This window comes from Merops nubicus, unplaced genomic scaffold, assembly GCF_000691845.1.
Source record: "Merops nubicus isolate BGI_N331 unplaced genomic scaffold, ASM69184v1 scaffold14092, whole genome shotgun sequence".
Lineage (NCBI taxonomy): Eukaryota > Metazoa > Chordata > Aves > Coraciiformes > Meropidae > Merops > Merops nubicus.
The window spans coordinates 35,901-49,212 of NW_008594342.1; the positions used below are offsets into that span (position 1 = coordinate 35,901).

Below are 13,312 nucleotides of genomic sequence, written 5' to 3' on the forward strand. Positions count from 1 at the left end.
CTAATCTTATGAAAAGAAATTAAGGTGTCTTAGACAAGACTAAATACCAGATTTCTATTCCTATGTTATGTTGTCCTTGGGTCTTGGCATAAAGAAAGGAATGAGAAATGCAGGGAGCCACAACTGAGACTGAGCTCACAGTACTTGAACAGGCTGCTCAGTCTGATGCCTGGTTCTCATTGCAGCCCCTAGCTGCTGTTTTCCACTCAATTCCTGCAGCTGTAAGAGGGGAGAACATGGCTCAGGCTATCCAAGGCAGCCTATGCTGTGCAGGTAGAGCACCGCCATGGCAGAAGAAGATTGACACTCAGCTATCTATGTCACCTATCATTCTATGATTGAAATGTATCTATGATTGATCTGGAGAAAACACTGCATAACAGTCATTGGAGAAAACACCACATAACAGTCATTCCCTGGGAGACAGTCATGATGTAATACAGACAGGGAAGTCACCATACCACTTGAAGTGATATACTTCTGTTCAGTAGATGCAAAACCCTGGCAACATATTTACAGGTGTGTCTTTCAATTTCTTAATAGGTTGTGCCTGTAGACTGAGGAATTGCTAGTACTTAACCAACTGGGTTAACAGCGGGGAAAGCAGTCAGCACAAAGTCATTGACTTATAAGCCTGACTGCAGATTTGACACATTGCACATTTTCCTTCTATTCCCATGCTTTCATATTTGCATCTCATTTCTCAGTATGTTTCATTTCAAAGTTCCACTGCTTTCCTCTTCACCTACGACAGGAGTAACAAGACTCCATAAGCACAGCACCCTCCTTTATTGGAAAAAATAGTCTGGATGCACAGCTAGGGAGATGTCCCTCATGAAGCCCACACAGATTCTCAGAAAATACAGTAAAAGACATCTACTACAGATATGCTTGGCAGGCAACTAGAAGACAAAAATTATAAACATGAACTTGTCATTATAGCACAAGCTGTTTAGTGGGATCTCTGTACAGGTAGCATAGCAACAGACTTAAAATCTTTTAGACAACATGTTTTCACAAAGTGCAAATAGATTCACCAACTAGTTTCCTGCTCAAGTTAACCTTCACAGAAATTACTTGTAGCATAATCTACACGACAAAGTTAAAAGGTGGATGCCCATTATTGTATCTTTAGTCCAAAGGAATAATGACTCATGCTAAGCAATACCTTAGAACAAGAAAATAAAATATTGAATCTGAACAGTTTTGACATCACTGTTCAGATGCAAAGAAGAAACCAAGATATTTTGCTCCCATAATAAAAAAAAAGACAGGATAATCTGACAGGAGCTCTTAAGCATCATATTCTCTACTAAGGAAGAATCTTTCATACTTTGTGGATAGAGTCCATGTATTATACTTACTATTACAAGTCCATTAAAAGCTTTTTTCATTTAGACTGAGAGCTTACTCAGCTAAGCAGTCACTGATACTTCCTGCGAGTGATTTCCCCCCACCTAGGGAAGGCAACTTGACATTGCAGCAGCACAACACTCCTGTGAGAGCCACAGTTTACAGTTTCTGTCAATAGCCACTACAGGATCAAGTATGTTCATCCCCATTTTGCTTTGAAAAAAATCACTTTGTCATACTGACATTAAGCTCCCTGCAATTCTTTGGTTATACTGAATCTCTAAAAAAAGCTCAAAATGATTTACAATCGACTTGACACTTGTTGTCACCTTCCTCCCCCTACTCCAGAACAGATGCTTCCAGCTGCAAAGTGACCAGATACAAGTTTTGGACATGTTAGCTGAGCAGACGAGGTCAGATGCAAGTCACACAAAAGACTAAGAGTTTGACACTGTAGAGGAACACAAGAGAGCAACACACCAATTTGACTTAGAGGCAAAGTTAGATCCATACTGGTTAGCTGACTTTTTTTTCCTCAGTAGACACTATCAATATATTTTCCCAGTAGGTACTTCTGAGATGTCTTCAGTTGTAAGTCTGGGCATGCTGCGCTTGCTTAGGCCACCTAACTGCAACTTCATAAAACTAAATAGTTCTTGTTTAGTCTCCGTCAGAGTGTATTCACCTACCGGGAGAAGAGAGTGCACAGAAGTCTGTTTTAGCAGCACTATGCTTGACATTTCAGTAGTGTAACTTAAGACTGACACCAACCTCTGCTAGTTCCTCTCCTTCCTAACAAGGACTGCTCCAGATGACACTTGCCCATGTGGATGTGGTTCTGCACTGCGGTCTAGTAAGACATTTCAGCTTTTAATTTTTCTGTACAGCACATGCTAGGACTAGGAATTTATCATTTGACACAGCTCATGAGAGCACGTGCCATGTCGCTAGGCAAAGATGCAGGAATTACTTGGGAAGTGGCTGTTTTCTTACCAAGTCTGTGTAACCCGGGATTGCATCTCCATGGACAAACAAAGCTTGAAGGCCTTTGCATTGTGCTGCAGATCACCACACTGCAGTGGAAATACAGCTACAAGACAAGAATATTTGTGTAGGGGAGTTTTCACCGGCAAACATCCAATATGTGTACTAACCCCAAAGGGGTTGAACTGAAAACTGCTAAGTGGCTACTCTTTATATTTACTACTATTATAGCATTATGTCTTCAAGGAGGTGGCTAATAGCCCCAGGCAGCCAGCTGAGACTCTCTACAGCATTTCCTGCATGTACCACTCCAGACTCATATTGGTACTGCCAACAGCATGTGACAGACCACAGAGATCTCACCTGCTCCTGTGACAGATTTGTGCCCTGTAGAAAGGTGAACATCCTCACTTCAAATCTCTTTAGGTGCTGAGGAAGTGTTACTCTGAAGGTATAATTAACTTTGTGGAAGACAGTTCTGTAGGAGTCTTCATTATTTTCACACCTTTTTGGGAAAAAGAAAAAAAAATTTCTTTTATCTAAACCGTCATTTGAACCAGATCTTTAAACAAAGAAAAGAAGAGTTTTCCTCAGGCCATAGGGGTATGGACAGAGCCTCCCCCATTCACAATCCCTGCCTTTGGGCACAGTCAAGATTACTTCTTGTTCTTTTTTTCCATCTGGAAGCCATTAGCTAGAAGCACTTCTGGGCATCCCCTTGAGCTGCTGACACCAGAAGGCATAGCCACTGTACCAACACTGACATGCTTCACAGCCTAGCAGCAATACCCATGAGGACAAAATGCATCCAGGCCAACTTCCGTCCCCTTCCCTTTTCCTCCCATCTAAGGTAAGGGGCCCTGTGCTGAAAAGTTACCCAATACAGGAGGGAAATCCTTCTCACCCATTTATAAGGATAGGCCACTGTGGAAGGCTGTCCTGGCTTTGAGATTTCGTAGCCCAGCAGTCATCCAGGCTTAACTCCAGTCTTGCATCTTTAGGCTGGAGCAGTTCAACTTCAAAATACAATGCCTCCCTCAGGTATTTTATCACAGGATATTCTGACTCCTGGTAAGGCTCCAAATAGGATTTCTCTAGAAGAGAGTATGATATTAGGATTTCCTTTTTATTAAGTATTCACAAACTTTCTTTTTCACTCTTCCTTCCACCACCATTTCCTCTAATACAGTAGTACTAAAATCTGAGCGAGTGTTAGGATAGCAAGAGTAGGAACTGCCAATGAAAACAAAGATCTGAATTGTATTTCTTGGCTCCAAGGATCCAGAAGTGAGACACTCCTCCTTCTGCAAAACTGCACTGGGAGTATGATACTCATTCAAAACTATCTCTATAAAGGTTGATGCAGTGAGCAAAATTAAATAATTAATCAGGGTCTCTCCAGTCAGAGTTTGGTTCAGGTTCTGGTTAGCCCTCTGTACTAGCGTAGTTACCATTTTACAGTGCTACTACATGTAGGTTCCTTCTCTGAAACAGGTTACAAATATTTCAGTGTGAACTCTGCTTAGCAACACTTAAGGAGTTAACTTAGGGGTGTGACCCACTGCACAAAACTTAACATGCCCAGATCAAGCAGGGAAACCACACATGTCAGTGATGCTAAGTCTGATCTGTTATATATAATTTGACCATTTATGTTGCATTCTAAAATGCAAAATCTCTGTCACAGGCCTTAAAAAGGTTTCCATTTAATCTTTGGATACATTAAAAAGTCATCTGGGCGTGGTCCTTGGCAATTTGTTGTAGATGGCCCTTCTTGAGCAGAGTGGGTGGACAAGATGACTTTCAGAGATACCTTCCAACATCAACTTTCAATGATTTTGTGTCTGATCATAACTATTACCTTTGAAGAGCTTCAATGAAAGAGTAAGAGAGCCAAACCCTGGCTTAATGCTGGGTGGTGGATTCTTCTTAGATTCATATTGGATGTCAATGGTTTGCTTGATTGCATACCAGCATACAAATCTCAGTCTGAAGCAAGAGGTTTATTATTAGATTTTTAGAAACCAAAATACCTTAAACAACCTTCTAGGGAATGACACTTACTGGTATACTGGTGCATCATTGCCAGGTCTGAAATAGAGTACATCGTTTTCATATGTCATAGCTGTGCTACTGAACTGAAAGACACACACACCATTACAAACAGGGCAGTTACATTAGAACTTACTTGGGTTCTGACACAATATCCACCTCCCTTGACTGGCAGATTGCCCAAGAGCAGAGTGTAATTAGGAATGGCCAGAAATTAACAGCCAGCAGCCCTGACTATTGAACTGAAGCTGACTGTAACCAACAGCAATGTCATAGTCAAGAAGAAACAGATTATTAGATAATATCTTAAATATGACATAACACCCCAGAAAGGGAGTGCACTGGGCCCAAGAAAGGTCAGGAGTTTCTGCTGACAGAAACAACATACAGCACGAGGTGCAACCTCCACAGAAGGAAGCTGCAATTGTGACAACTTGAATTTAAGCATAATCTGATCCTTTGTTATTTTGTCTGTTTAGGTGGCAGAAACAGCATTCCCTCTAGTCTTGGGCCAGGTAGACATTAGCAACACCTAGCCAGCTTCTGCAAGATGTACATCTCACCATCATAAACATGTAGTCCATTACGAAACGATTCAGAGGTGTCAAAATGAAGGCTACTTTCAGGAAGCACCTCTGATCTTGAAAACCATTTTTATCAGACAGGAACTTCTGCCCAACTGAATTTAATATCCTCAGAAAAGGAATGCACATGTATTACTTCAGAAGTCAGTTCTGACCTGCTTGCACCTTCTGCTCAACACTGATCCTCTGACAGTTCTAGTAATAACTCCACCCCAATACAAAGGAAGTTCCACATGCTTAAGCCATTACCTTTCTACTTGTTCCACAAGTGTTCACATTGAACTTGAAGGTTGCTGTCTTCTCTGTCACTAGACTGGGTTTGCACTGTCTGTCCCTCAAGACAAACAGGCTGGTATCCAGGTCTCCAAATTCTACCAGCTTTACTGCACTAATAACCACAGTGCCATTGGGCAGGCACTCTGAAAGAGAAAAAAAAAAAAAGTACATTTTCATGAAAATCAGGACTCAGACTCCATTATTTTGTGGCCTAGAACAACAAAGAGGTTTGGCTTGTTAGCAAAGCAAGTTTTGGCAGCTCACAAAGACTAAGTTTTGAGCAAGCCTCTCTTCAGTACTAACACCTGATTCTCTTCAGGCTAACTGCCAGTAGAGTGTACACCACATGACCAAAGCTAGTGATTTAATTTATCTTTCTCTCCTCTCGTGTGCCCTCATCCTCTCCCCAAATGAGTTTTTCTAACCAAGATATTCAGTACATTCAGTACTGATGAGTAGCTTCAGAATGACTAATTCATATGCTGTTCCTTCCCCCAACCCATCACAAAGAGCCCCATTCAACCTCAAAACCAATGACAAAAGCCCTTTAAAAAAGCTTCATAGGTTTGGAGGTGTGAGGGGAAGCTGAGTTTGAGTCATTGTCCCACCCTATACCAGATAGGATAGTTACTCCAATGTGTAATTTGACTTGCTTTGTAGTATTTTACTTTATAGAAAACCTAATAGACAAATAGAGTATCACAAATATAATTTTTAGAAACATTTCAGACTGCATGGGCTTGTCTGACTTAGTTATGCAACTCAAAAAGCATTAAGGGCTAATTGCCAACATATTATTACGTATTAGCTCTGAAGGTGAAAACATGCAGGAAATTGAGAAGTCCCTCCTATTAGCCAAGGTGATGTCATCCTTCAAGGTTAATTGGAGTGAAGTCTTTATTCCAGAGGTATTAAAATCCTAGAGAGGACAATCATAGGTTAAACAAGAGAATAAAGACACTATTCAACTAAGTCTTAAAAAACTAAGAGGGGAACTTATCATAAGCCAAAATTAATGGTGATTGAGGAAAGTCAGCTCCACATGAGATTTTTTTTTTTAAATCTAGAATGAGCTTCTTCAGTTTTTAAATAAGGATGCAATACAGACTCCATTGTATGTCTATTTGCCATTGGAAATAGCTCAGCCTTAACATGCTTGCAGAATGCCTTTTTTATTCTTGCCTACTTCTGCCAACATTAATCAACAGAAATTAAAGTATTCTTCCAAGGGCAGAAAAGTAGTCCTCCACTAATCCCTTGAAGCCTCTCTCAAAGGGAAGTTTCATTTCACCTTCAAGGACATAGCATATGAGGTTCATATCTCAGAGCTAGAGCATGCCTTTTAATTGCTACATGCTGGCACCCTTACCTCGTAGTTCACATGGGAAGAAAGGAAAGGAACAGTGATTGCTAGGTGAGTGCCGTTGTCCCTCAGGCCATAGTGGTGCTTTTCTGCAGCTTCTGGGGTCAGGTGCCAGTCTGAGATGAAAGGCAGCCAGTTTTGGTCCACATTCCCATGAGTGATAATGAGATGGAGGTTCTTCCCATCACAAAATCCCCTTGCACTGGGCAGTACTGCAATAGAGTCAAGAATCACCCATCATGCCAGTTGCCATCCGATTTTAATAGAGCTATTAAGACCTTTGATGGTGTCTCTGGATGAAATTAGCCCAGTTAAAAGCAGAGTTCACAGCCATGTTAATACAGTTTTCTCAGGTTCCACCTGTTTACCTGCATCTGTAACAGTTGACACTGTTATAACTGTGACAGCGAAGGTCTCACTTGTTGGATGGGTTATGAATCCAAGAGTGACATTCAGGGTGTATGCTCTCAGGTCTGCTTTCATGTACTAGAAAAATCACATTTAGGAAATCAAAATCACCACATGATGTCATCATTTCCATACCATGGTATGCTGCAGTGTCTTAGCACACACCTCTTTCTTAATGCCTGGTGCATCAAGTGGGACTTGTATCACATAGGCTTTGCTTCCATTAGCGTGTCTGATCTCATACGTTAGATATCCACGCTGAACAGCTGCAGGTACAGCAACAGTTGCCCCCTCAATGGTTAAGTTCACAAGCTCCACATCTGGGAGGAACGTTCCCACTGTCACGTTCATTAACCTCGCGCTCAGATTTGTGTCTGAAAAGGAATACAAAAGCACTCAGCTCTCAACAGTCCCAAAACCTTTGGTAAATTCAATGTTAGGCTACTTACTGTTGGTAATAGCAAGTTCTACTTGTTCAAATGGTGTTTCTATTTCCTTGATGATAGTATGTTTGGTTAGTCCCCATTTGTCATCTTCCCACTGATGTTCCAAGAACAGGTTGATGGTGTATTTTACCCCATGCTGTCCACTGTTCACAGAAGTCTAAAATTTCAAATCAACACCTTTTAGTATTAAAAGTTAATATTAAAATTGTATTATTACTACCTTACTGCAAGGGTGGTGAGGCAGTGGAACAGGTTGTTCAGAGAGCTTGTCAATGCCCCATCCCTGGAAGTATTCAAGGCCAGTTTGGATGGGACTTTGAACAACCTTGTATAGTGGAAGGTGTCCTTGCTCATGGTAGTGGAGTTGGAACTAGGTGATCTATAAGATCCCTTCCAACCCAAACTATTCTATGATTTCAAGGTCAGCTAAAGCTGCAGCTCCAAACAATGATCCTTCTCAGCTCAGGAATCATGAACTCTAATGTGGCATTTGCTGTATCCCCAAGTTTAGATCATCTTAGAATACTCAGAAGACTTCCTTTCTAAAAATTGCTATTTTACTTTCACCTGCTCTGGAACTTGGGAGCAAGTGATGACTCCTGCAACTTCCTTTGAAGTTCATTTGCTATAATTGCCCAGAATTCAGTTCATTCCAAGCACCTAGATTTAGATGTTCTGTTAGATTACCCATTCCAATATCACACAGTCTGGTAGACAAATGAGTTGTTCTCATTCTCTTAAATGGCCTGTGTAAAATACAACAGAAGCCATGCATGCTTTACAGTCCTGTTCAAACTATCCTCAAGGAGTATTACATCACGGGTAAGAGTCAAAGCTCTGTGTTAACCTGAGGAAGGAGACAAATCAATAGTTTGCTGTAGGATTGCATCCTTCTGTGCTTGCAAGAAAATAAATTCTTCAGAAAGTGTTGCTTACAAGAGCTGTCTTTGGTCAAGGCTTTTGGAATTTTTAATATACCCTTTCTTCCCCCTTCGCCCACTCTTCATTTGAAAGGAACAAAATGAATAATTATCCCTCACCAGAAAAAAAAAAAAAACCAACAAAACAAAACAACAAAACAAAACCGCCTACACCCAAAACAAAAACCAAGAACAGAAAGTCTGTGGCCTGCCACCTAACATTAGTCACTAACCTTGTAATAGCCACCTTCTGCACCTATTGGTATCTTCATTGTAATTGCATTTAAATCATTTAATAACACAAATTTCCTAGAAGCCATTTCTTCAGCAGAGAGTTTGTGTAGACCCACACCAGCTTCAACAAGTACATCCTTAAAGCTAGTTGCTCCAGCAGAAAGCAGTTCAATATATTTTGGAACAGTCCAGATGATTGTTTTGTTACTGTAGTCCACACCATCTTAGGAACAAGATATGTAAATTCATTACTCTAGTTGTAAATTGGTCCCTGCATGTTTAAGCACTGGAGTAAGATACTGCATTTCTTCTCACCTACAGGACATGCCACAGCAGTATCCACCATCAGGATCATCCATCTCTGTTTGTAAAATGTACTTGATCTCACTGCAGAAAAGGTAATCCCCTGATCCTATGGGAAGAGATCTGGTTAGACCTACACAGCCCAGCAGTGTGCTGGGCCAGAATGAGCACACCAACCTGGGCCAGCTGGATTTGTGCAGCAGTGTATGGTATTCGCAGCAGAACCCTGGTGTCTGTGATGTTGAATCCATACCCTGCACTCCAAGCATCTCTCACAACCAGAGCTTTTTTTTCTTCTGGCTGATGAAACACTATTTGCCATATTGAGGCTTCTCTTGCTTCTGCCTACCCAGAGAAATTAAACAGTTTAAATATGACATGCAAAGTAACTGATCATAAAGAACTACTCAGCAGTCTTGTCACTTTATTCTGAATACTGCTAGTGGGATAACTCTCTGGCTTTATCACTCTCTCACACATAAAAGACCATTTCATATTAAGACCAGAGATTTACTGCACTGCTACATTGCAAATACAGGGTTCAAGATAAAAAAAAAAGCCTATCCACAGTTCACCTTTGTGCCTTTGGCTCTTAGAGATACTTTTTGTTGCACAGTCTCTTACTTGGAGAAGACTTCATTTCTAGGCTTTTTGAGAAATGAGTTTCCACTTTTTCCTTGCAGACGTTGCCTACAGCTATCTGTATATCTAACAAAATCTGTACCAAGTGGTTTTAGTATAGGAAAGTTCTACTCGTCTTACCTAACTGCTTTTTGAAAGGACATTTTCTACTGTGTGGACATAGAATAGAAAGATGGTTGTGTCAGAAGTAGTACTAGCTTTTACTAAGGAGAAAACCTGTAGTTTTACCTCTGGAAAGGCAAGAGTCCAGCCCTCAGGTTCATCTTGAATGAAGTCTTCTAGTGTCTGAGGAATCTCTCTCCTGACAGAAACCTGAGGGGAAAAAGCTTCTGTAAGGGGTTTGCTGACAGAACATTTCCTTGTCCTTCAACACTCCCCAAGTCTTTTTCAAGGGAAACTAGTATTTCATAGAGGGAGGTTTCCTCCTACTGAGTTAAAAATTATGGCAGATGGCATCTTACATTGTGTATTACCTATAGTCCACCTGATTTCAGCTTCTTTATTTTCTACCTATCTTTCCATTTCTACTCCAAGTTAAGGCCAGGAATTTGTTCTTGACTCCCACATCTCTTCAAAAAGAAGTCCTTTTTCTCTTGTCTTCATTTCTCTCCAGCAAAGTTAGTAAAGAAACTTCCTTCAGGAAGTATACAATTCTGCTATCTCAAACAAGATTTGTTGAGGCAACACTCAGTGAGCTCAATCCATTAGCTTAACCTTTCGAATGCCATTTCACAACTTTATTGGCTATTAATGCTGTCAGGTATGCTATAAAAGCATAATATAGATGCATCACTGAACTCAAGAGGTATGCTCTGCATTCACTAGCAACCTGTTTGTGGTAGGGCATTCAAATTCTGTTTCAATACACATTCCTAGCATCTTATAAGCTTCAAAGAGAGCATCTTCCAGTACTTATCTCCTTAACTTAAAGGACATTCCCATAAGTACTTCCACTAATTACCTCCATGTAGTTACTTTCACATAGCAACTCTCTTGGACTCCATGGACCATAATAGCAACTTGCAGTCTTCAGATGGGTTGTAGCGTTTTTCATATCAGGGGTATGAGATGCTTTGATTTGTGTAGTTATTATGAATACGTTTTTCTGCATGGACACAAGGAACACTTGCTGATTAAACTGATTTTCCCTAGTTATGCACCACCTATCCTCAAGACCCAAAAGTAAATTACAAAACCCAGCCATCAGCCTCTGCACAGAAGAGCAACTCCATACTAAAGCAATATGCTCTCTACTTGATTAATTACATAGGCTACATGCATATAGGTGCATAGATACACAGCAACAAATACTTTGGGGAGTAGCTTCAACCTTTCACATAGACCCAGAACTGGACAGAAAAAATGCTTCTTAAAATAACTTGTGATCTTGTGTTTTATGACATAGTAGCAGTGAACAAGCAAAACAGCCAAAAAACAAACATAGCCGGTGCTTTTGGGCTTTTATCCTAACATGTCTCAGACACTAAATATTAGACCAGAGTGCAACACAGCTGCTATTCTCTACTTTTATTCAACTGTAATTGAACACAGAATTCTCTGTTGTTATCCAAGACAAAACAGTTGCCCTTCAGGGACATGTGTGATATGCTTCTTCAGGTGTTCATCTATGGGCCATTCAAATGTCAATACCAAGGAATAGCGTCAGACCTCTGAATACATTTGAGGAGAATTAGATAACTTTCTGCTAATAGATGTCAAAGACATTATGAAATCTCAATTAACACTTACCAATAATTTGATAATCTTTTACATAAAGGTAGCATAAAAGAGCACTGGGGTCAAAATGCCTATAGCAGACTTACCTCTAAGCGAGAATGACAGCTTAGTGCAGAAGCATGAAATTCAATGTTACTCCAGTTACTGTAAGTTACTGTGTAGCCACACTGTGATGCCATGGCTTCATCTAGCTCCCAGGCCAGACCAGACTGATCTATGGGCAATTAGTGAAGAACGGTATTAATGAATGTAACTCCTGCTTTGTGAACTACCCCAGTAACCTGCCCTTGCCCCAGGGTTCCTGCTCCAACAGGGCTGAGCTGCACACCCTGGGCTCAGACAGAGAATTGTGAAGTGGTAAAAGAGCTGTAACAGTCTATAGGAAGTAAGAAAGGTAAAACTACAGACAGACTGGGACAGGGAGCACTAGCAACTCAAGGACTGAAGACTAAAAAAAACAAACAACTGCTAACATGGGACAATATTAAATCCCAAAGGGGCAAACCCCCAGTAAGCACAGAACAGTCAAGTCAGTGCCAAAGCTGTCAGCATTGAAAGGTGATGGCTTTAGCAACATCAAGAGTCTGATCTGGGGCTGGCACAGGCCTAAGTTTCTCTCCAACACCTGCCTGGCTGACAATCTCTTCAGGGGTCTTACAAGGATTATGAACACATTAAAGCTTAGCTTGGATTTTTTTTTAGGCTACAAAACTGTTTTTGGGGTTCTGCACTTTTTTTGTTTTGCCTTTTAGAGTTTTTTTTTCCTTGCAAAAAAAAAATGGTGTTATACTTTCAACCTTAACATACCAGCTGCAAAGTGTCTGTCTTTGTGTGTAGATGAAGATGCCTGAACAAAAAACATATGCAGCAGGTTTTTACACAAGTTTAACATTCTAGAAATACAGATGATATGTTACAGATGTCATGGGCTATATCTAGTTAGAGAGCTAACTAGCATGTCAAGCCAGTTCAAGGCCAAGATTATATTTTATGCATATAATCTTACACCTGACAATGTTTTATTGACCAAAAATTATCTCACTCTGCCCTTCCAGGACACTCTGTTGTGCTTTTCTCTCGAATGCACCACTTGTTGGCTAAATCCATAGCCAGAGGGCCCAGCTGTTTTTTCTTAAACTTCATTAAGTATTTATACACCTCTATCAAGTCCCTCAGCTGTAAGCAAAGAAAGTGGAAAGTCACAAGTGCAAAATCAGTCATGTAGTGCCAGCTTCAACTCATGGATTTCAGAACAGTGTGTGCTCTTACCAGGAAGCACTTACCAGGAGTGAAATCCACCAGCACTATCACGCCTAGAAACTACCACATGCATTTCAATTTCAGTCCAAAGCTAGCCACAATTAAACCTGATATTGCTAAGTTAGCACACAACAGGTCTACAGGATGTGTTATACAGCAATAAAGCCAGCGTTTGGCTTGGTTGGACAATGAATTCAAACCAAGTGATCAGCTCTGTGATCTTAGAATAATTCAGGGAATTCTAGAATAGGAGTTCCTCAGAGAACTCTGAGCTTTTCATCATATGTATTTCCTTTGCCAAGTTCTTCCATATCCACTTACCAACAACAGAAAAAGATAAGTATTTGCCCTCAAAGTATTCTGCACTCAGTGTTATACGCAAAAGGTTCCCCAAACACTCCAAGCTCATGGATCCTGCATTGAACACATTGAAAGGCTGATAAGTAGGAGACTAAAGATAACATACAAAGAGAAATCTATAATTTCCCAAATTGCTTTATAAAGTCAACATTGTGACAGCCATACTCCAGCATCTCTGATCAGAAAGTGTTAAAGGTTTAAGTCCTTTTTAAAACCAGAAATACTTCTAGAAGAAAAGATAGACCTGAAATTAATATTTTGGTAATAATTGTGTCTGAACAACCCCACCAGCCAAACCCCACCCAGCAAAAAAAAATCCATACATATGCCACAGTTTGGGGTCAGGGCAGCCCCCAGAACCATAACAGACACTCTCTGTTAAATCCCTTC

General features: G+C 40.5%; 1 protein-coding gene across 1 annotated transcript; it reads right to left on the minus strand.

The window, feature by feature from the left end:
* Positions 1 to 1,901: 1,901 nt before the first annotated feature.
* On the minus strand, positions 1,902 to 12,971 carry LOC103768601. Its single transcript, XM_008935753.1, has 19 exons — positions 12,884 to 12,971; positions 11,389 to 11,516; positions 10,527 to 10,670; positions 9,794 to 9,877; positions 9,101 to 9,268; positions 8,936 to 9,032; positions 8,620 to 8,843; positions 7,470 to 7,623; positions 7,186 to 7,394; positions 6,981 to 7,098; positions 6,619 to 6,824; positions 6,051 to 6,168; positions 5,223 to 5,392; positions 4,402 to 4,475; positions 4,199 to 4,326; positions 3,242 to 3,431; positions 2,701 to 2,842; positions 2,347 to 2,443; positions 1,902 to 2,038 (listed from the first exon to the last, which is right to left on the minus strand). Exons 1-19 carry the CDS (start codon positions 12,969 to 12,971, stop codon positions 1,902 to 1,904), a joined length of 2,676 nt encoding a protein of 891 aa, XP_008934001.1.
* Between the last annotated feature and the right edge of the window lie 341 nt (positions 12,972 to 13,312).